Genomic DNA, 25046 nt, shown 5'->3' with positions numbered 1-25046 from the left:
TTGAATTCAGAAGGTTTATGGTTTATTACACACCAAGACGAGCTTGTTTGTAAAACACACTTGAACCTCAACAGAAACAAAATCAAACTCACCTAAAACATCTTTGTTCGTCTTCCCACTGTTCAACAATCATCAGCTCTGTTTTAATTGAACTAAATCTTAAATCCACGGCGTTAGGTGTGAAAATATTCCTCCTCCTCCTCTTTCTCGCTGCCTCTCTGATGCTCGACCTTCCTTTTGCTCCTCTCTGCTTCCTGCCTCTTCTGTCCACATTGCCACTGTTGATCACCTCGATGCAGTATTCCCTCGGAGGCTGGGTTCAGTCTCAGTTCAGCCGCATTCGCAAGAGGTACCTGGGTTAAACCTGCAGACATGTGGATGAACGGCAGACAGGGCGGGACAGATCATACAAAATTAATAAATTAGATCAATGGCTGGTGGGTGAACAAAAAAATATAATTACAGAGGAAAATATTAATTTGAAAAGCAGTTTGGTGCCTAAACTCTGAGACCCAGAGTCACGATCAGGTGACCCTCTGTGATGTCATAACCTCAGGTGAACATTTACTGCTTGTCCTCTCTGTCTGAGCTGATGCATCACAGCTTCATTACCTGTGTGTGTGTGTGTGTGTGTGTGTGTGTGTGTGTGTGTGTGTGTGTGTGTGTGTGTGTGTGTGTGTGTGTGTGTGTGTGCGCGAGCTGTAAACTGAACGTGACTCATCTCGTCTGACGTCAGTGTCAGACAAACATAACATCAACTCCACCACCTGGAGACGCGTCTCTGTTTACCTGATGATGAATTTCACATCCTCCTCATGTTTTACCAGCAGACTCACAACATTAACAACACAACAAGGTTCCTCAAATATACAGCTAAACAAACATCACCTGTGCAATTTCAAAACTTTTTTCCAGCATATATGTATTTATATATATGTATATGTATGTGTGTGTATATATATATATATATATATGTATATTCTGGGATAAAGTTCACTCAATTTTACTTTAATTTTATTGTGACATTGATTTTTTTGTAGATATTATTCCACTCTCCTCACTCATCCTGTCATTTTTGTCTGTATTGGTGGCTGTAATGTCTCCTCTCCGTCTTCGTCCTTCAGGTGTCCCACCCGCCGCCTCCTCCTGACCCCAGATCCCCGCCGGCCGTCAAGAGGAGCTCCACGGTCTCCGCCGAGGTCAGAGTCAGAAGCCCGGTTAGCCGAAGGAGGCTGCTGGAGTGTGTTGTAAAGGTCTTGTATCTGTCAGGACGCTTCATGTCATCTGCCGGCTGTCGCTGAGTCACCCCGGCTGGATCAGAGGTCCTACCAGATCTCTGTGTCTGCTGATGAGGATTCTTACTGTTTGATACCAGCGTCTTTAAACGTCTCGATCTCATTATTTTTATGAATAATTCATTGCTTCATACATGGAGAAATTGGTGGATAAAATATGTCACAAGTGCAGAACAAAGAGGTGCAGAACATTTTAAAACAGGGTGTTAAATCCAGTGTGAAAAGGAAATCTGACATTTTAAAAGATGCGCTTTCCTCTGATCAGTACACGTCTGGTTTGTGTCTGGAGCCTAGTCTGACTTTTACTGTGAAATCACAACTTTTTTTTGTCTTTTTGTCAAAACATCACAGCTACTTTTTCATAACATAATCACTTTTTATCATAACACCACAACTTTTTGCTTTAATGTAAGTTTTTGTGTTAACAATAGGCTACGACTTTTTGTAATAACCCATTATAACTGTTTATAATGCAGTACAGTTTTTTAATAGGTATAGAAGTCAAACCCAATCACTATCAGACAAGCAAAAAGTTTCAAAATAACTTCATCGTTCCATAATGAACCTTAGGCTGCGGTCAACCACAGAAAGAAGGAAAATACACAGATTATTGGACCGAGATGACAAAATGACAAATAGAAACCCATCAAAGACACTGACTAAATACAGACTGAGTGAGCACAGGCCGGCAGTGGAGGGAGGCCTGACAGAGAGGAGAGGTTGTGTTCCTCCTGTGACCAGGGTACAGCAGAGACTGAGCTGCACTTCCTGACTCGGTGCAAGCGATACAAAAATATTAGAGAGCAACGTTTTACAAAAACAGCGGCAAAATATGTTGCAGCCAGTCATGAGCTCTGCAACTCTGTGGATCTCCTGTTATTTGGTGTCATTATTATTGCCAATAAAAAAAAGCACTTCATACTGTATGTAACTCCATGTTATGATTCAGGTCACAGGTAATGTTGTGCAGAGGTTACAGGACTTGTATTTGCTGCAAGCTAACACGAGCTAGCGCCCCCAGTCCTTTCTACCCTGCAGGATGAACGGAGGATTGAGTGTGTGAAAGCTGCCAGTGACTCAGCAAGTGTTGAAATAACATGAAGGAAAACATCCAGTGGGAATCGGTGCTAAAGTTAGGAAGCAAGTCTCCACTTTCTGAGCGAAACACAAACTCAGCAGCTCATCCTGAATATTGAATGTCGTGCAGGGACAGTTCTCTTCTGTGAATGTAAAGCAAAACAGCAAAAATAACGTCAGGCTTTGAGGATTAAAACTCCTCTGACTGTCGTCCTGCAGAGAACAAATACAGAACTTCTTGAGTTCTGGGTAAAGAGACTGCAGGGATAATCTGCTGCCACTGTTAAATGTACAATAATATAATAAAACATGGATGTGAAGTACTTTACAGTCACAGGAAATCAAATATTAAGCCAATGTCAGATCAGTAAAATGGATTAAAAGTGAGGTGAAGCTGTGATAAACATTTTTAAAGCAGAATAAATTACCAATGCAACAGAGAGAATAAAAATAAATGAGAGATTAAATATTTTCTGAAGCCAGTGATCAAAGTTTAAAGACTCTGTTTAAAAGAGTTTGATCTGTTCTGTAGAATCAGTGCCGGTAAAAATAAATGTTGGACAGACTGCTTTTGTCTGCGTTTCTCTTTTATGAGCAGATGCTCATTTTTCAGATCTTCATTATCCTCCTTCGAAAATCACATCTGACCGAGGAAGCGTTGCAGGAAGTTGCAAACTATCGCTCGCTCTCATCAGACGCTTCCCGAGCTTTTAACGTTTATCAGAAATGACATTTGTTTAGCTAAATGCCAAGATTACAAAATCTGTCAATCTCAGAAAAAACGAGTTTTAGTTGTTTGGTGTTTGAACATCAGTTCTGTCCTCATCACAGTCAGCAGTGATGATTCACAGAGGTGATGATGACCTCACTGTTCACACTCTGTTAGCACGTTAGCATGCATGTTAGGTCCAGTTATGCACACAGTTATAACACATCATGCATCACCTGCAAACACTAAATTCTTTATTTAGGTATTTTGAAAGGTTTTGCAAATATTCATGAAAGTGCTGCTGCAGAATTGGTCCTGTAATCAGATACTGAACATGATCACATCCCTGTGTGTGTCAGGATGGGTACATAAAGAGGAGGAGGCAAACTTTTATTATATTTAAATAGGATTGCACAGTTAATTAATATTTTATCAAAATTGCAATATGGCTTCCTGCAATATTTGTTAATGGCAAAATGTGTCAAAACTTAAATGCATGAATGTGTCGAGGCAGAGATCTTCATCTGGTTTTCATTTCATTCGTCTTCATTTGGTACACATTGCTGCAAAACGAAAAAAAGTCTCCAGTCATTTTAACATGTTTTTCAATCAAAGTAAGAATGATTATGTAAAAATGATTATTGCCTCTAATATTTCAAATCATATTGTAATTGCAATATCAGTCAAAATCATTGCAATTAGATATTTTCTCAAAATCATTCAGCCCTTTGTTTAAATGAGGTTTGCCCAAAGTGTAAAACACTTCTGACCGACATCAAATCATCAAATCACATCTTTTTCTTTTCTTTTGATTAGAAACTAAAAACACAAACAAATAAACTGCACAGCACAGATGGATGTTTTTTTTCTTTACTCAGTAAAAAGTTGATTCTTTTCAGTCCTTGTTGTTTTCTGATCTGCTGCCCTTCATCTCACTCTGTCAGAGATGTAACAACAGTCAGTTTCATCCATGCAGTGTTTTTTAACTGGATTCCCAACAGAGCTGCGCAATTAATCCCAATAAAATCACAATATTAGAATGAGGTACTGTAGTGCTGCACAGTTGTTTTGGTCTAAAAATCTTCCAAATGAAAGAAAATATGTTTGTTTGGTTCAGACTTGAAACAGACATGAAAATTGTTATGCAAAACTTGCAACTTGCAACTGCAATATGATTTTTTTTTTTTTTTTTTACCAAATTGTGCAACCCTGATTTCCAACAAGATAGCTGAGAAATGTATACATTTGTTTTTTTTATATGTTTTAAGATGTTTAAAACATGAGCCGAAAACATGTTTAAGCTTTTCCATCAAATTAAGGCCAGTCTTGCATCCAGAAGTGAATGTATTATATTAGCCAAGCTGTTGGTGCCTTTTTTCAACTCCGCTTCCTTTCTTCTCAGGTTTCCAGGACGACCAAGGTTCCAAAATACACATACGCCCGACTGGGCGACCTGAAGGCTGGGAGTGTGGTCAACGTGTATGGAGTGGTGGTCTTCTTCAAGCAGCCGTTCAAAAGCCGTGGAACAGGTCAGTCTGGAATCAGACCGAAGGAAGACAGAAACTGTGTGTGTCTCTTAAACAGCCTGGAGGAAACACCTTCACAACAACACAATCACTTCGTCAACACGCTCACAGGTACAATCTGAACATGCTGATTTTAGCAGCATGTTCACTGTCTTAGCTTAGCATGTTAGCATGCTAACATGTGCTACTTGGCACCAAACACAAAGTACAGCTGACGAGACGTCATCCCGCAGTTTTTGAATCCGTTTAGGAAAATAAAGTAGTAATATTTTGAAAAAGAAATTCTTAATTTCATTAGAAAAAAGAAAAAGACGTTTGTTGTTTGTTTGTTGATATTGTTAGATTTAAAAAGTCATGAAAAAAATGTAATTTATTAAAAAAATCATGACATTATCAGAGTAAGTCATGAGTCAAAAGTCAATGTTATAAAAAAGTTTTTGATTTTTCAAAAATTTCTATTTGTACGAGGACAAAATCAAACATTTCTTAAAGTGTACTGAGGCAGAATTAAATTAAAATAAGTCAGAATTAATGAAGAGTAATAGAGAAAAATGTCATAATATCCTACAATAAAGTATCAATTTTAATAGAAAAGTCATAATATTTTTAGAATAATTTATTGATTTTATTTAAGCCAAAATAATAAGATTTTACAGAACTTTTTATTTATAAATGAAATACATTTAAAACTATTCACATTATATTAATAATTTCTCTCATTTTTACTGATTTTATTTTCATTACACATAAAAAAATTTTAATGTGAAATTTTGTCTCTAAAAGTGTAGCAGCTCCTGTCCTGAGGAGCTAAAGAGCAGCTGCTGTTGAAAAAAGAAGTTCAGCACCACGGACAGAGACAAGAGTCAAGCTGCTCAACTTCTGTTGGAGACTTTTGTTTTAGAAACGTGTTTTTAAAAAAATGTAAGAAAGATTAGTGGTTTTTGTTAAATGAGACCTGGAAACATAAACTGCATCGTCTCCTCTGAGACAGAATCGAGCTGACAGACAGAAAAGAAGAGAAAGTCTTTCATGAGGTGATAAAAGCTGGATCAGTGCTGAGCGAGTGCAGAGTTTTTTATAACGCGGAAATGTCTCTGATTATTTCTGTAACACACTCAGAAAGGTGTGGAGAGGAGCCGGATGGGAAAATATATTCTCAGTTTATGTGTTGATAGACTCATAATGGACGATTGGTTTGAGGAGGCTGCTCAGAAAGCTTTAAAAGCCTCGGTGCTCGTCAGCGTCAGACAGGAAGCTGCATTAATCTAATCCACTGGAACAATGTTTGGTCTTTGACTTCATTTCCCTGTTAACACGCTGCAGCTGATAGGAGGAAAAAAAAAAACGTCCCAGAAATACCAAAGAAGAGCGATGAAGATGATGATAAGACAATAAACACCAGACAGTTCAGTGTGAGTCGACCCGCAGCCATGCAGCTCAGGATGATGAAGTGTGTGTGTGTGTGTGTGTCTGTGTGTGTCTGTGTGTGTGTGTGTGTGTGTGTGTGTGTGTGTGTGTGTGTGTGTGTGTGTGTGTGTGTGTGTGTGTGTGTGTGTGTGTATTTTGGGAGGGTTAATAAAGAGAAAGCAGCAGCAAGACTGGAAGCCGTCCAGACTTTGTCATCATCTTCGTGGATCCTTCAGGCATCTGTTAAAGTAAACAAAGATATTGGAAAAATCCATCTGATCAGACGCTGGAGGAGCACGCACACACAAAAACACGTACACAAACATACACAAGCATATTCACACACATCCAAACAGGCATGGACTCAAACACACTCATATATGCTGCATATATGTCAAGATGAAATAAAAAATGCCCTTTTAACCCTTTTAGATCATATTAGGTCATACTATTTCACAATATTTGCCAAAAAAACAAAAAATAAATTTCTTTTTCATTTTTAATATGAAAATCCAGGCTTGACCGGTTTATATTTTTTTCATTTTCATTATTCCATGTCTAGTTATATTTAATTAATCAACAAGGAGACTTAGACATTAGAGTAAAAATGACCAGCTGATTATTTTTTTTTTCTACCTCAAAATAATTCTTCTGCTAGATAAGTTCCCTACTGAAATAGACTCTTTTAATTTTATATTTTGTTTTCCATCAAATAGCAGCAACTTATATGTTTCAGAGAACTTTATTTCTGATTATGGTATTGAAAATCATGCTGAAGCTTAGCAAAATCCAAACATATATACGTATGACATGCTAAGAGTTTTGGGGTAATAAAAACTGTAAACACAGAAAGTAGCCCAGCTGGAAAAGCCATTATGGCCGACTCCAACTCCGACTTTGCCCTGAAAATTGTTAAAAGTGCTTTGACTTGGTGTTAAAACTCAGAGGTTTTAGTCTACAGCTCTGTAACTGGCTCATTGATTTTTGAAGTTTAGGCCCCAGACTGTGAGAAAATCATCTACAGTAAAGCTTAGGGCTGCTTTCACTAAATCAGTCCTAAAAATAGAATTTAATTTGAATCCTTGTTTGTATTTATTAAATGATATGGCAGGTTTCCAATTAGAGACAAAAAATGCACATACTTAGCAAAGAAATGCATGCTTTTATTTTGGAAAAACGAATCCCTTCCTACTTTTCAGCTGCTCTTTGACCAGTTATCACAATTCCTACCATTAGAGTAAGAGTCTTTTTTCACTGAAACATCTGGGAAGCCGTTCGTAGAAACTGTTTGGAAAAGGGTGAGTGCTTTTGGGATGGACCATCTGTCGCATCTAACACGGGCCAACTTCAACCAATCAGATCAACTCACCTAACCGAAGCCAAGGCTGGCCATGGACACTTCTCACCGTAGACACCCCTAAAACCGCGCGCACAGCTGCTGGTAGTCCGAGTACGCTGACTGGCTCACGCCACCTCTGGCGCAGACGGATAGCTTAGAGCCTGGCAAGATGGATTCTTGCGTGACCTCGTGAATCCAGCTGCCTCACAAGGTAGAGAGACTGACTTTAGAAAAAAAATAATCAGGGATATATTTTTTTAAGAACTCTGGTCTCCACTGTTTTCTTACTTTTCAACAGGAGTTCAGTGATCACTTTTCACTTTTTTGAAGCTTCATGGCCTTGAGCCTTTATATACATATCATAAATTATGGATTATGACATTATTGTTGCCATTAATTTTGCTACCGCTTTTTCTCATCTTTAGTTCTAACTATACTTTTTTGTGTTGTTTTTTCCTTTCCTTGCTCTTTTGGTTACTTGTCTGTCAGTTTTGTTTTGTTTCTCTGGGTGTCCGAAGGTGGAGGGACGGGATTTGTTATGGTTGAATGACCACATATTGGCGCTGGTTTATGGTGAACTCTTTGGAAATAAAAAGATTTTGAAAAAAAGAAATTAGAGGTTGTTTGCTTCACAAGGATGCTGCCTGGGTCCCCTGCTGGTCTGCCTGATCGCACACAACTGTGTTACTAATATGACAACAATAATGTAAAATTGGTTGATGACTCCACAGTGATGAGAAGGCTGATTGGCAGGAAGTGGGAGACCTTTGTTTGTCTGACCACAGGACATTTTCCTTCCACAGACTTCTGCTCCAGCCTGAAGATCACTGATCAGTCCAACTGCAAGATCAGCTGCACCGTCTTCTGTCCGAGGCTGGAGGACCATCCCAAAATCTTTCAAATCGGAGACATTGTCCGCATGCACAGAGTCAAGGTCCAGACGAAGTTCTGAAGTAAAACATCCAAAGCCACTCATGTTATTCTTAAATTGAGAATATGTAACATTGATTTAATGTTTCTCTGCACAGACTGAATTCTTCAACGACTCCATCACTCTGAAAAACACCTTCGGTTTCTCTGTGGTGACGTTTGACGGGGCGGTGGGCAGTGATGTGGAGCCGCGGACCTCCAGCCGCTCCTTCCACTTCGACCAGGAGGACCGTCGGACCGTAGAGGAGCTGCGATCCTGGGCTGCCAGTCAGGCCTCCCTCCCCCAGACTGCCAAAATCCCTCTGTCTGCCGTTCAGCCCAAAGCTTACTTCGACCTGACCTGCCAGCTGCTCGCCAAAGCTCCCATCGACACCACCTGCACGCTGCTGAGGGTAAGAAAGTTACAGACATGATGATGATGACGCTCCGGATAAACTGCAGACGTACCGAACAAGTTGATTTCCTAACAATATGTGGTGCATTTCTTCAGGCAACTTGTGTTAATATTGTAAAACTGTATTTAGCAGTGGAAAAACAAGACAAAAGCAGCAACAATAAACCTTTTTCAGATGAGGCAACAAACTTATATGAACAGTCGATGAGACTGAAGCGGGATTAAAAGTTGATGTCAATGTGTTCGAGAATGTTTTCATTGATAGATGTGACCTCCAGTCACACGTGTCTTATTACTGCTAGGTGTATTGGATGTAGATCTTCTGAATTTTAAGTTTCTGTCCAGACAAACCTCCTCACTTATTCTGTCTTCTGTCTCTGTGATGCAAACTTCCACCTCCTCCTCTCACAGCAGTCATCTGTCGCCCTGTACTTACTGTAGCACGGTGTTTTTTTTCATATCGAGACATTTCTTCTTTATTTCAGTGACAGTCAGACCCTCAGGTAACACTGCATTAACAACACTTGGTTTTCCCGTTTCTGTGCTTTAGCAGGTCTTTTGCACTGCTGATGCTGTTAGAATAACAGATTTTCCTTTATGTATCTCTGAAAGCAGAACTTTAGACTCTGAACTCGTAAAATTCTTCTTTTTACTCTTTGATGCCATTTTCATGAATGAACTTTTGCTGTTAATGAGGCAGGAAGCTCAGCCTTATATGGTATTATTTGGGTGCTAATTATGTGTCAGTTACACACAGGTGGATCATTTACACAGGTATCTGAGGTTATGGTGTTCCACGTCAGTAGCTGACTTCTTCTCTGTCTCAGTGAAGGTCTTCCTGCTGTAGCCCAGCAACTTTAATGGAATCTAACAGTTCTAGTTTAAAGCTAACGTGCAAACATGGAAATGCAAATGCTACCTGCAGTGAAATTTGCTGCTTTGAATGAAAAATCGATCCAAACAGAAGCCAGTTTTGAAACCCTCTGCATCGACCCCATTTCCATAAGTGGGACACTTCTCACCTGGACAAAAAGTGCTTCCAATAATGACAGAGGAAATTAATATGTTTTATGAAATATGATATCAAAATTAATAAGCTTCAGGGAAAATGAGGAGTTTACGTTACACCAGACAGTAAAGATTGCATATTTAATGAACGAGGTAACAGTCTGAAGGTGCTGAACGATGTGTCAGGATCCGTTAAATTTAGCTCACTGGTTGATGGATTGATCGATAGTCAATCAAAGCAAACCTTCAGAGTTTTCACAAGTTGGGAAATGTAGAAGCAAATAGCTTAGCTTAGTTTAACAGATGATGTGGGCCTGTTTTTGAGGCACCTTCAGATAAACTGGCACCACCAGATTTGTTCCAGTGGGTCTGCAGAAGTTAATCTAAGTTACTTCCCTGTTTCTAACGCACACAGGCTCCCTGATATCACTCACTGTCAGTTTGAAGCATATCCTGTTGTGGCTTTGGCGGCTTTGTGGAGCCTTTTTGGTTCTGAAAAGTGTTTGTGTTACAACTCCGGAGCCAAAGTGTCATGAGCACCAACCTGGACGACTTCTCAAACCCGAGAATCCGATAAACGGTACTGTAAATTAAAGATTCATCAGGGTGGAGTCTGAAAACTCATCCATACACGGGACGTCCTCGTGACTGCAGGCATCGAGAACTAGAACCATCAAACTAACTCAGGCTCAGGTCTGTGTTTCACATATTCCTAAGTCTTAAGGGACTAGAAAAACTGAATATTTCCAAGATTTAATTAGAATATTTTCAACATCAGACTAATGATAATTACAGTAGATCTGAAGGTGAAGTTCACATTTAGTCTGTGATGTTTCCTGCTAATAAACAACACAAAATCCCTACAATGTGCATTCATGCAGCAGCATCACACTCACCGGGAAACTTCCCTGGAGGCTGTTTACTGTCAGCTTAAATCCATTTGTTCTTACTGTCTTGTTTTTATTACCCACATTCACCTGTTTTTGTCTTGTTGTCGATGTTAATGTGACTCGTTGTTTTGTTAAGAAGCAGCGCTGCTGTCTTGTTTCATCCTTGTTCCTCCATCTACGACTCCTTTAAAAACTTCAACCTTCTTAAGTAGTTCACATTGTATTTTTTCCCTTTGGAATAGGTGAGCTGTTTGCCTTCGGTCTCCATCTGTCTTGTAGTAAATCTGCTCCACAGTCAGTTGGCCTCAGTGGGAGGAGGTCTCATGTTTTTTATCTCGGTCCTCCTGAGCTGTTTTACCTGCCACCTCGCTTTTCAGAACAGAAATGAGGCAGTAAGTGGTGGCTGGTTTCCTGCCAGCGAGGCTGATAGAAGAGATAAATTTGAGCAGGATTTGGCAGTGACTGCTGGTCGGCTGCCAGTCTGCTCGCACTGATTTCTGCTCTGAGCCTGCTGTTACACAACAACGCATCATGCAACCAGGAGAGGATGTTTTCCAACTCATAAACGGCTATTAGATGAAGAATAGATATTTATATCGTGTCCTCAGGCACCTTAGATTGTCATCAATTAAGAGTTTGTTCACATCATAGTTTGGATTTAATGGTCTTAGAGCTTAAAGGTGAAATAATACAAGTGGCCACCTGTTGAATTCAGACCCCAAACAAACAGGGGGCAGCATATCTCCAGAGTAACTGCTAACTACTGCTAACTGTAGCTGACATTAGTTAATAAGCTCAGGTAGCCATGGAGCTGAGAGTACAGGAGCTTTGGATCATTTTCAGGCCTGAGAACAGACTTGATGTGACTCACTGTCGCCTCTTGAGGTACAAAATGGTCACCTTGTGATTCATTCACTTTTCACTCAACACAATAACCAGTCATAAACAGTCAGTTTTTGGTTTTGTTCAGGTTTTGAGTCTCTGGTTTCTGTCTCTTTCTGTCTCCATCCTGGTCCTGTGAAGCTGCAGAGAACCAGGGTTGGCTGCTGTGATGATGTACACTGTGTGATAATATAAATTTGTCAACCATCACAGAGGTTTCCATACCATTTATACCACAGTAGCTTTTCTTTTATAGCTCTTGATGTTACGACCATAATGGACAGTGTTGCAAATCAGTGAGCAGGATGTTTTATTGCAGTGCTGGATTTTTATATGATATTTGCATCAATGTGATCTCTCTCCCTCTGACTCTCTCTGCTGGGTTATTTTATTTTGTTTTTCAGAGCAGTTATTATGAAATGTAAAATTACATATACAATAATAGAAGATTTTATGTCTGTAGCAGTTTGAAAATATGTTTGTCCTTCTGCGGTCGGCAGATTCTGACTCTCGTCATGTTTTTGTGTCTTTCAGGTGTGGGACGGGACCAGGTCTCCTCACAAGCTGCTGAAGGTGATAGTTGAGCCGGGCGTCACCAAGGGGCCCGCCTCCTTCTCTGCAGGGATGGAGAACCTCATCGCCAACGTCCTCGTCTACGACAACCACGTGGAGGTCGCCAGGCAGCTGAAGGTCAGAGCTCAACATCATTTACCACGACACTACAGCTGTGAAAGTTAAAATTACAGTTATTGTCTTCAATTTAACCGATTGGTATTTCTGGTATTTCTAGTTTTTCTATTGCATACATCCCTAGTTGAATGTAAACAGCAGTAAGGAGTTGGTGATAATAATATGCTTGACACCTTTCCATAATAAGTTCAATATTTCAGAAGCATCATCCATTAACTGTGACTGAGTTTGAACACTCAGTCTTGCGTGTTGCGTCCTGTTAGCTCAGCATACGATGTTGTAAGATGTGGCGTAACAGTCCCTGGTCTCCCGTTGTTTGTCCAGTTTCAGTCCCATTTTGTCCGTTTCATTGTCCTGGCTGAGCTGGACTGTTTCTCTTGTCTCCGCTCTCCTCCTCTCCTCCCTGGGGTGATCTGCAGCGGTGCGTCCAGCTGATCTGACTGCACGTTTTAAAGATGCCGCCTGCGTTGTTGATCCTCTCCGGGTCTGCTGCTCCTTAATCCAAACCCACATTAACGGATTACAAGAGAAATATAGCAAAGCTTGAAGGAGCCTCTGTCAAAGTAGTGTAGATCCAGTGATGGTTGTTGTTTCCATGGTTACAGTGCAAAGAGGGACTGATGCTGTATGATTTTTTTTTCATAAGCTGATGATAACATTTACACATAAACGAGAGTCGTTACCTTAGCAGTGTTGTTTTGTGTTCCTACATGATAAGAAGTATATCCACTAGGGGGCAGAATTATCCTTCTGTGATGCCACAGTATCTTAAGGTTTTACATATCGTGGCGACACTCAGAAGTGGCGACAAACTCTATAGTATCTCTTCTAAACTTTTCTCCGTCGATGTGGTTTGTTCAGTTTGTTTCTGCTTACATTTTCACTCCATGGTGCCATGTTCGTGTCACCCAAAGCATGATGGGAGCTCAAACCAAAAACTTAAATCTTATTCATCCCAAATTGAAATGGAAAAAAGTCAAACAACAGTTGGGACCAAATGCATGAGAACAATCTTTTTATGATTTACACTGTCAGAGTATGTTGTGAGAAAAGTCTCAGAGAGATTCACCAACATGATTTTTACATCCCTTAAACTCTGTGTCGCGCCACTGACATGCAAATGCTCCAGTTTCTGAGTGGACAAACTAAAAACTGTTAAAACATCAGGACCAAACTGAAATTTCAGTGTGAAAATGTGTGAAATTCTTGTGCGTCTGAGGAGGTTCAATAGCAGTGATATTTTGCTGTAAATACATTTTAGCTAAAGAAAAATAAAGTTTTGGGTTCAGCCAAACTTTGCAAGGTGACGAGAGGAAAGTGAGTTTGAGGTCAGATTATAATGATTTTTAGTCTTTGTTGTATATGAATGAAAAGAAAACTCTTTCCTGTTGCTTTCATTCATTATTGAACAGCTTTTGTTGTCACGGTGACCTCAGCTTCTGCTGTTGAGACCGATCACTCGCTAACAAAGATGTGGACGAGGTAGTTGGAGGAACAACGAAAAAAGCACGCTGCCGCTTTGTCCTCGCTCACATTGTGTCACGAAACAGACAAATTTAATTGGTCAAAGTAATTTCTGACTGAAGAAATAACATGACTCTCAAGGTTTTTGTTGGAATTGCATTTTTGTTTTGCACCAAGCAACAAGGATTTAACAACCTGCTTGAGTTAGTGTGCATGTCCTGCACGTAACTTAATGTTGTGGAAATACTTTTATCTGTGAAAATAATGTATTTAATGTATAATGTATGAAACATGTCTTACCCCAGACAAGCCACAAGCCTGTGAAATAAAGTTTGCAAATACAAACAAATGAACTGAAAGTGTTACAGAGTATTAGGGAAAGAAAACACACAGCCTCAGTCAACTTTCCTGGTAAATAAAGGATATAAACAGGTTGTGTTTCTGCTGAGCTTTCTCAGATTACAGAGTAAGACGGAGGGATTGGTCCTGATGTAAAACCTGCTGACTGCACACAGATTTATCAGATGGAAAAGGAATCAGTGAGGAACACAACATTGTTAGTTTTTCTGCTGGGTGTTTGTTTGACTCCAACAGCCACCATCCATCATTTTCCCGTTGGTTCAAAGTTGCGCAAATGTTTAGAGGTTTGTTTGTGAGCTGAGTCTAATAAGTGTGTGTGCTTTGTTACAGTCAGTGTGTACTGAAGGCTCAGTGTGTGAGGACGACATCTGCAGAGATGTTTCATCTAAAAAAGAAAGAGAGAAAAGGACCCTTGAGGGAGAGAGAAGCTTATACTGTATATCCACATTCTTTATGCCTTTATCTAACTTTCTGTTGTTTCATTCTAAAGCTCTGTGATGTCATATGGTGGTGCCGTATGACATCAGCAGAAAGGTGCACAAGTGATTCATTCACTGCTTATCTGCAGCATCAATCATCCTTTCTGTTCCACCACAGTAACTTTTCTGGGAATTCAAGGAACCTTAACCTGCGTTTTAACCACTGTCTAAATTTAATTCCTGACCAGAGGAGCTCCCTGCTCTGAAAATTGGTGGTCGTGGGTTTTATTATTTATTAAAGATATTATTTTCTATTGTTGAGGTTTGAGTTTCTTTCGTGTTTCGTGGTGCTGCGTGATCGCTGCAGTTACTCTCAAAATCAAGATTCTGGGCTGCATATCGAAAATGTATCTCAGTATAAAAGAGTGTTTTTCACTTATTTGTTGATCAGATAGTTTCAGATTTAAATCTCCATTTTATTAATGCAAAGTTCTGCTATGACTGTGAGTGTTAAGAGAACTTTGGTTTCTTTTGTTTAAGAAACACAGGGGGGTTTTTTTTCTTCACAGAAGCATGTTTATATTTCTCAAAGTAAGGTACCAAATCTTATCTTTTTGGCTTCAGTACTGAAAGGTGTCAGATTAGGACTAGTATCAAACACAGCTGCATGATTAAGGCTAAAATCACAATTAATAACTTGAAAACCACCTTCAGATGATAAACTTATTCATTTAAATCTGCAAATCCTTCAGTCAGACTCGACCACAGTCAGGAAGAATCCTGCATTGTTACTGACGGGACATCAGGCTGGTGTCGTTCTCTCTTTGTTCCGCCAAACGAACCAGTTTGTTCTGTGCAGCTTGCGTCACCTGAGGCTCACCTCAGATCACGCGTCACACTATAATCACCATGAATTTTTAAAGAGGATGCAGTTTGAGGTCTCAGCTCATTCATTTCCATCTCTCTTCAGTCTCCTCCCCGTTCTTTGGAGAGTTAAACGGCGGCTTTGATCCTCTTTGCTTCTCAGCTGTTGTTATCGACGCTGCAGACAGAGATTCATTAACATACAGCTGCGGAGCTCCGACACTCATTACACCTGTTTTAGTTTACATTTACAGTTTTTATTGTCGCCGTTTACCACCTGTGGTGAAACACAAAGACTGAACATGTGCTTACTGATGTCAGTACTTTAATGTTCTTTATCTCCGTACTGGATGATTCGAAGCTTCGTTCGTTGCATTCCGTTCAACCAAAAGATTCGTATTTTAGAGCTCATATATATATTTTCCCTGCTGGCAGCCTCAGTCACATGACCAGTGTTTAGTCAGCCTGTGTCAAACTGCTCCACTTTGTCACTTGAGCTGCAGGCCAAATCCATGATGTTTTCTCATGATAATTAAAGTCAAAATAGTTTTTAATTACGCTGTGAAGAAGTGAACATCATGCTGGAGCTCAGACTGACGGTTCAGACTCAGCTGAACTGAGTCCGAGTCACGGCCTGAAAACAGTTTAAAATAGGATCCCTTCAGAGATGGACTCGATTAATCTGTTTATTTTCTTGGTTAATCTATAAATTTATCCTGTTACAATCTTTTCAGTTATCAAAATATTTCTCAAGTAATTTCTGTTATAATTATTTTCATTATCTGTTATATATGCTGATCGTTTCCTCCATTGATCAATGAGTTTTCTGGTCCAAGTTCAAGATGGTGCCCTAAAATGTTTTTTTTTTTTTTTGTCCATAACTCAAAGATCTTCAGTTTACTGTCAGAGAGGAGGAAAGAAACCAGAAAATATTCACATTTACAGAGACATTGTACATTTGTTTCTTTAAAAAAATACTGATTAATTGATTATCAATCCAGTTTGCAGATTGTTGCAGCTCTGTTTTCAACTCATGTGTTGACTTGATATACACACATCTTTTTTCTTCATATTTAGAGTAAAAATCAAGTCCCTCCACACCGCAGACATAATTCATGTCACATGCACATAATTAAAGATTCATCTTATTGTCATATCTGCAGAGGTATTAGCTTTTTACTGATGCAGATATTTAATTTTAAAGCCTTTATCTCCCGATACTGATGATTAATATTGTACATCGCTTCTTTTTGTGTAAGCAGACAGGTCTTATTTTTCACCCTCACAAAACGACAAAACATTAATTAAATAATTAACATTAATAATAATAATAATGATAAAATTAAACCCCCAAAACCATCTTGGTTGTTCTTTCCACGAGTACTGTACGATATCTCGTTTTATGACAGCAAAAATAAAACAGCTTTTTTTCCCCTTTTTTTAAATTGACATCCTGCACGCAGAGCTGGTACAGAAAAAAGTCACTGAAAACAGTCTGGTTGTGCTGCAGGCCAAATTTCTGAACTGAACTGAGGTCAGTCAGCATGTAGATCATGTTTTTACGGATTTGGTATTTCGGATACTGTAATTAACAAATACTCAATTGTTTTAAAGACGTGGTATTGAAAAAGTATTCCACCTCCAAGTATTTTCACCGCTCCAACAATCACCAGCTGTGGTTTGGTTGAAATAAACTCTTCATTCACTGAGTTAAACATGACACGACTTTTCTCTCCGCTGCTTCTCTGGTGTCTGACCTCCTTCATCTCATCTCCTTCAATACAAAACCCATTTCAAAGTTTCTGGTCACTGTTGGTCACTTAGACACAAAAACGTTGGAAAATAAGGTCCAGGTTGAAAAATACCAAAGTTCCCCTTTAACTTGGTGATTTCAGTGTTTTTATTCCTGATAGAAGAAATGGAGGGCTCTCCCTGAATAAGACCAGAGTTTAATAAACCTGTGTGTGTGTGTGTGTGTGTGTGTGTGTGTGTGTGTGTGTGTGTGTGTGTGTGTGTGTGTGTGTGTGTGTGTGTGTGTGTGTGTGTGTGTGTGTGTGTGTGTGGTTGCTGGTCAGAGGAATCACTCGTCCACTGAGATTCAGGTTCATTCAGCTTGTTAGATTGGATGTAACGCTGAACAAATCCACCCAAGTCTTTTTAGAATGATTTCTCTCAGTCTCCTGTGATTTGTGCCGTGAGTGTATGAGTGTGTGTGTGTGTGTGTGTGTGTGTGTGTGTGTGTGGGTGACATAGGCAGAGTGTGTGTCTGTGTGTTAGTCACTGTTGCAGGGAAGCACATCCATCTTGATTCAGGTCTCTGAGACATAAATTACATCGTGTCGGTTGCAGAGTCACATTGAATTACAAGACAAACCACACACACACACACACACACACACACATATGAACTCACAGACTGTTGTGTAGTTGCAGGTTCTTCACTGTCGCTCCTGTTTTTCTCAGACAGGTTCATTACAAAGCTCTGCTGAGCATATCGAACTCTGAATCTCATCCTGTTAGCACAGTTCACACTCACACTGGTTTTTAAAGCGTCTCTTCTGCTTTTTACCCGTTTGTCACATTTAACAGATGTATTTAAAGTCCACACAGACTCAAGGGAACATAAACTGTAGACGTGGCCCCATCTGTTTGTTATTATTTAAACTTTTTAAACTAAAAATCTCTGTTGCTTCACCTGCTGAAGTTTTAACTCCACAGGCAGACATTCACATCTATCATACCAATGAACCAAATCCCTCTTTTACATATTTTAGGCTGTTCACTTTTTTTTTTCTTTGTCATTTTTATAACAGGATGCCTATTAAAAACTGCACAGAGAGAACATTTCAGTGAGGAATCATGGGGGGAATCATAAATATTTTCTTTAATTAGCTGGTGCATAGATTAAAAAAAAATCATGTGACAACAGGAGCTGGTGGTTAATTGTCAAGAGAAGGTGAAAGGTGGTTAAATTTAAGTAGTTTTTAAGCTGCGTCGTCGTACACAGAGCAGTGTAACACGACAGGCTGTGAACTTTACAAACCGAGTCTCTAAATCACCACAAAACGAACTGTGATGGAAGCAGAGAAGAGGGAGAGAAACGGAGCGCAGCAGAAACTTCACCTGAGCGCATCAGTGGAGCACACAGGTCAGGTGACGCTTGTTTGTTTTGCCGCTGACAGACTCAGGTGGTTTTTCTACCATTCTGATTTATTTGATGTGTTTGCTGTCGCCAAACTTAACCAGACTCCCTTTGTAAAACATCACAAACGTCATCGTCAGCTTCATTAAAGCTTGACAGAAAGAAAATAAAACTGTTCCAACAATCACCAGCTCTGATTTGGTTAAAATGTATCTTAAAAATAAAGCGCAGCGTGTGCAGATCAAGTGATGATGGACAGCGGCCTCCAGCGGTGTCTTCAGCCCACGTGAGATGTTTCTCAGATTCACTGATTTTCTAAGTGAACTTAAGGAGGACACACACTTTTACTGTCTATGACTGTGAGAAAATCTGAATGAACGGCTTTAAAACGTGTCTTACTGGTAAAACAAACTCACCAAATATTCAAATCTGATTTGACTAAAAATAAATCTTAGTTGGAGACTTGAGATTGTAATTTGTTTCAGTTACTGAGAAGAATTTGTCACAAAATTACAGTTACTACAGTTTTCCTTTTTAGCTTTGGTTCCAAGTCCAAGTCAATAGTAACTCTAGATATTGTTTCACTGATTTCAAAGTTATGCTTTCAATTGCTTTCCACTGTCAACTTCTCTGTAAGTAGCTGTAAAAAGAGAAGGTACAATTAGAATTATTCTCTGATATGCAATTCTTCAAATATCTGTGTTTAAAAATGTCCCCTGCAGTCTAAAAGCTGCTGTATGCACTGGAAGAATCCAGTGCATACAGTAGCGTGTCTAATACTTCTGTCAATCACAGCCATAAATGCCCTTTCTTTCTTTTTATGTTATTCTTAGTGTTTTGGCACCCGGAGGTCTTTATACTGATTAACAATGTGTAGAGAATGAAAAGGACAGAGTGGCCTGTGGAGTTAGCTGAAGTGTCAGGGGAGAGCTGGCAGGAAAGCGGCAGCTCATTTGTCCTTCTCACTGCTTCCTTGCAAGGACATCCACCCTGTAATAATCACAAATAACTCTCTTCTAACAGGAGAAATCACTGATCGTAGCTGTGAAAACCACATTTGCTGACCTCCCGCTGCAGAGCTAATCTCACACAGCCGCAGCTGCTTTTTCACTTCACACGCAGGGCTCTGAATATATTTAAAGATAAATGAGTTTGCAATGACCTCTGGGTACTTTCAGGGCCTTTCTGTTGTTTCTTTACTTGCTCTGATACGTCTCTTGTACTCGAGTTGTCAAGAGGGCCAGGCTTTTATTCACAGATTTCTTTTCTGCGTTTGCTTGTATGCTTGTAGAGGAACGTATTATTTTATTGTAACCTTGATTTTAACATCACTGAAAGTTTCAAACAGACTCACATCTTTAAAGACTTGAAGCGTCAGATGTTTGAGCGCTGGAGGTTTGTTGTTCTTGGCTTCAGCTCAGCTCTCAGCCCTCAGCAGAATTTGATGTTTTCAGATGTCTTGTTCAGCGCAGACGTACCAGATGCTCTCAGCTACATGAGCTGCAGTGTTTTAAAGGGCTGTGCAAGAGAAGCATTATATATATATACACAACACAAACACATCAGAATACCTTCATCCACTGTTTTCTCTGCCAGCCCACACACTGAAAATGTCTTGACCAGGGTTCGTGGTATTTTCCTGCAACTCTCGCCAAAATCTGGTTTCCATTTCCCAGTAAAACACCCACAGGAACTCTTTTTTTTAAAAGTGTGAGCTGGTGTTCACCTTCTTGAAACTTATTTGAGTTGAGTTTTAAACCCGTCTCTACAAAAGTCTCAAACAGTTGTTGAGCAGCTCAGCGTCTCTGTCCGTGGTGCTGAAAAGGTTGCAAGTATTTTTTTTTCACAGTAGGGCCCTGATCACACAGAGTGCAGTGAAAGGCATCTTCTTCTTTTTGCCGACCCAATATGTGACATTTGATTTTCTCGTATTTTTCCAAAATAGTGCGTTTGATTTGTTTAGCGTGCAGAAGGCCCGTATCTATCATCACTCATTCACTCTTGGTATTCTTCTGACCTGTTGGATTGAATCCTGAAATAGAAAAATAGGTTTCATAAGAAGGTCTCTGAGATATTTTTTTTTTCTTCCTTCACTTCCTCCCAGAAAGCTTTGACCTTGCTTCATTGCCACATCCAACATTTTTCCCACTTTTTGTTCATATTGAGTTTCTTGTATTCTTAAAACCATTCTGTTTGGCTGCCTTCACATTTTTTTCACTCAAAGTTAGTGAACCTTTGACAGGAATTGTTGTTCTACTTTATGCTTTCAATTCTATGCATTTTATTTTTATGAGTATCTTGTTTTGTATTTATGTTACTTGACCAAGAGATTTGCACAAAATTTCCACTTTCCCTCTACAGTTGTACCTGAGCAAAAGGTTGGATTTTGAAATATTAACAGATATACAGTAGGAAAGAATGATGATAGAAAATTAGAATAAATGTCATTTACAACAAATTAGGAAGACTTTTTTGTTACAAATCAAACTTTTTGTTTGGTTAGAAATCCTGCCAAAACTTTCCAAGGAAATCATAATTATTAAAATCACGGTCACATCTTAGCACGTCCAGCTCACCAGCTGCGTACTGAAGCTGATGAATGTCTTTTTCTTTATTCTCTGTTTGTAGCCCATTACATCAATCAGTAAAAACCAGAAAGGTGATTTAAGTTATTCTTCTCTTAGTTCTTCCTTTAGCTCACTTTAATATTTCAGAGTTGTTCAGAATAGACAGTGGGAGCTTCGTCATCCTGCGGAGAATTCATCAGTGAGGTTTTAATGGTGATAGAAAATGACTCAGATTACCCCGACGTTATTCTTTCATATTTGATTTATTTATTAATCATTTGCCTACGTGATTTTAATTTCCTCTCGTTCTCATTTGCTTAATTATCACCGTATGAAGTGATTATCTGTCAGTTGTTGTTAGGGAGTTGGTTAAATGTTGAGCCTGTGAGGCCGAGCAGGATGTATTTTTCTGCTTTACCGTGTGAACAACTCTTCACTCTGTGGTTGTGACGCACATCCACACTCGACCCTGGAGGCGCTGAAGAGCTCTTCACAATCAACAGCGCCGGTTCATTACACAGAATATCTTTAACCACATCAAAATGCTGTAAATACGCTTCATCAACACGTCATTTACCGTAAAACAACAGTGGAGGTTATGAGTTTGAAGTCAAGTGTTGAAATCATCTGGAGGTCAGAGGATTAAACGCGGCTCGGTGAAATGTTAAAAGCAGAGTAAAGACGATCATGATCTCAACCTGAAGCCTCGGAGCTGGAGGAGTTTCTTTTGTGTACAGAAGTACTGCTGTATTACAGCTCTGAAACTGATCTCTAGGATCAGAGTATTTCCACACAGAGTCAGACTTTACGCACAAGATACTCACACCAAGCCGAGCAGAAATGAGCCTTTGACCAATGAAATCGGTTCCTGTTAAATGACGTAACAGACGGAACAAATGAGAGCAGCAGCATGAGTTAAACTGTTGTTTATCTACCTCCACATGTTATTAAGTGAGTGATCCGAGTCAACAGCTCAGGCTGAGTCACCGCAACAAAGAAAGCAAGCGTGACAGGAACAGGACAGATTCAGTGTCCATCTAAACAAATAAAAACATCACGATCCAAACACAAACACAGAACACAGCCAGACATCACTGATGAGAAGTTGTGTGAATAGAAAACAAAACGTAATATTAGAAATTGTTTTATTTTGTCTGGGATTAACGCACCATAGAGGATTGGGTCTGTGGAGTGTCCTGTTTAGGATGTGTTTTTTTGGGATTACTGCAGTTAGGATCAGGTTTCTGGACTACTGTGGATAAGATCAGGTTTTGGAGTATCTGAATTATGATTTTGTTTTTGGAGTGTGCCACTTAAGATCAGGTTTAGGATCGGGGTTTTGGAGTCTCCACAGTGATAGACTTCACTCAGCCTTACTGAACAAAAATGTCTTAGTTTAGCTTTATGAATAATTTGATTTAACGGTAACAGTCCAGCATGTGATCTTGTTGGACAACCAGCTGTTTGAGATGTGTGTCGTGGTAAACACTGATCGACATCCAGTGTGTGTGTGTCTGCGTCCACCTTCAGCTGTGTTGTGTCCCAGTATGTCTTCAGTGTGTTTGAGCTGTGATCACACCGCTGTATTTACAGCTGTTGACCTGAAACACCTGAGAAAAAAGGGAAACACAGGCACCATGTGACAGAAGTGAGAGTGAGGCTTGCTTTTTTTCCTGTGTGAGAAGAAGACTGTCAGGTGTGTGAGAACTGAGGTGTGAAGATCAGGTTAAATTTTAGATTCTGTTGTTGCTCCTTAATCAAGAACAGTAACAGGTTTTTGCTCATGTTGTGTAAACTCTGATTTTAATTTGATAATTATAAAGCAGTGGTGCAGTTTGTCTCATCAGTTTGACCAGGAATTACTTCTTCATACCCACACGGTCACACTCAGCTGTGACTGTCATTTTTTTTTTTTTATTTCAGACACTGGGATAATACTTTAAGGATCAGCATATTACTTCAGTGACTTCATTTAATGCTGATATACTCGTCACCATGCCAACACTGACATGTTAAGGGTTAAATGTTTAATTGATAAGCTGCTTCTTTGTTAGTGAATTTCAAGTGGCTGCTTTGCCTCAAAAATATAGTTTAAGAAGAATTAAACAATAAATCACTTGCGCTGTTGAATCAGTAAATTATATGTATAGCTACTTTATTACCACCAACAAAAAGATTTGGTGCAGTTTGTCTTTTTCTCCATTTTTCTGTTGATCTGCAGGAATCCAGAAAAAACTACTGCATTTATATGGAACAATGACAAACCAATTCAAATGATCGAATCACAGGGCAGATATAGAAATTAATTCTTACTTTTGCTAACGATGCGTGATCGGGCTTTTGGCCCTGGCGCAGTAAGTGGCTTACAACTTAAAGGCTTTTCACACTGCATGTCCTTAGCCTGGGGCTAAGAAGGTTTACTGCAGATATAAACTTAAATATATTAAACACACTGGTAAAATGTGAAACTTTACTCGTCACTTTACTCTCTGAAATACAAAAATATAATTTCTGTCGTAAAAAAGTCCAAAAAAGTCCACGTGAAATAAAAACCCATCTCAGCAGTGCAGCTTTGTCTCCAGGGCAACGTTATTGTTTGTGTCATGGAGGAAGACACGTTCTGTTGTTGTCATCATTACCACTGCTGTGCATGCATGCTGTAATATTTCATTGTTGATAGTCACATAGATGTTTGAATTTAGATCGTGATTTCTTTTACGGTTAATTGTGCAAAACTTCTTCAGGTCATTACTTTTACTTCTCCCAAAATAGCTATGATCTGTTCAGAGACACGTGACCGCATCTGGCTGTCAGGAGGATCCTCACAGACCCACGAACCCTGATCTGAAGTCTAAATGATGAAGAAGAATCCATTCAAAACACATAAAGACTGTAAGCAAAGCTCAGAATGATGTGTTATGGGTAAAATGTCCTTTTGATTGGGTTTTTTTTTCCGCAGGTGTCTCTTAACACCCGTCAGTCAATTCACCTCACACTTACACAGTGTGACACACAGTGAGAGTCTTTCCACTAAAGAAGTGTTTGAACAGGAATATTTCCCCCAATTACCAGGCTCCTCTGGTGAATCATCAGTGATATTGTGTGAAATCGACTGAGGCGTTTCTGTGAGAAGAAGGCCATTAGGAGAGAAAGGAGCCCATTATGATGAAAAGAGAAGCTGAGAACAAGAGAGCGCCGAGGAGAAGGAGGACGAGTGCCACAGTCGCTCTGTGTGTGTGTGTGTGTGTGTGTGTTACCTCCTCCATCATTGATTCTCTCAGAAACACACACACACACAGAGAGATGATAAAACATTTATTTGAATGGTATTTGTTTAAGAAAGGAAGAAACCTTCTGCAGACTTAATCAAAGGAACAGAATGTCAGTCTGTCACTCGTTCACCGCCTTCATCAGCAGAAACACTCATAAATCTGTGTGCACACGGAGATCACGGGTGTGTAGATTATAGTGCGCGGTGTGCCGTCAGTCCCGATGTACGTGGACAGACGTTGTGTCTCTCATGTTTTTGACGTACTGGTGGGCGTGGCTGTTCGGAGCGTGTGCACCTTCAGACTGGGCCACAGTGCTGCTTGAACCACTCATCCAGTCAACTTCACTTTAAAGATATTTAACAATAATAGGCTAATTAGGCTAAACTAAATATAAATTTGAAATTGAAGAGCCCTGATGTCGACTGACTGCACGTGTGAACATGTCTGCCTGCTCACACATCCTAAAAAGTGCTTGAGTTCTTTGCGTGTTGGTAGCCTTGAACATGTGACAGCCTCTTTCAGCTCCAGCTGTCACTCAGCTCTGTCTGCTCTCCGCTCGATAAACGGCTGCCAAGTCACATCTTGAGAGGAGGACAGATAATTGGGCTGAAAGAAATTGATAAATGTGTTGTTAATGAGCATGGAAGATTATACTTATTGATTTACTGTAGCTACTGTAACTTAATCAATGGAGGCACATGCACTCTGTGTGATCTGATATAAACAAACTTGCAGGACAACAATAAACACTAATTAGCACATATTTCACGTGGCTTGCTGTTGATGAATCCAAATGGAAAAGACTGCACGG

At 39.6% G+C, this 25046-nt stretch overlaps 1 protein-coding gene across 1 annotated transcript in view; it reads left to right on the top strand.

The window, feature by feature from the left end:
* Positions 1 to 25046, top strand: part of pot1 (protection of telomeres 1 homolog) — a 70744-nt gene that overhangs the window by 26788 nt on the left and 18910 nt on the right. The window contains exons 6-10 of the mRNA XM_084733734.1: positions 1125 to 1199; positions 4484 to 4610; positions 8157 to 8287; positions 8382 to 8675; positions 11992 to 12147. Of these exons, the coding sequence (XP_084589860.1) occupies positions 1125 to 1199; positions 4484 to 4610; positions 8157 to 8287; positions 8382 to 8675; positions 11992 to 12147 (783 nt within the window). The remainder of the gene's footprint in view (positions 1 to 1124; positions 1200 to 4483; positions 4611 to 8156; positions 8288 to 8381; positions 8676 to 11991; positions 12148 to 25046) is intronic.

The sequence above is a fragment of the Lutjanus erythropterus genome, chromosome 13 (assembly GCF_056507025.1).
Source record: "Lutjanus erythropterus isolate fLutEry1 chromosome 13, fLutEry1.hap2, whole genome shotgun sequence".
NCBI lineage: Eukaryota > Metazoa > Chordata > Actinopteri > Lutjaniformes > Lutjanidae > Lutjanus > Lutjanus erythropterus.
This window is presented reverse-complemented; position numbering and strand designations above follow the sequence as displayed.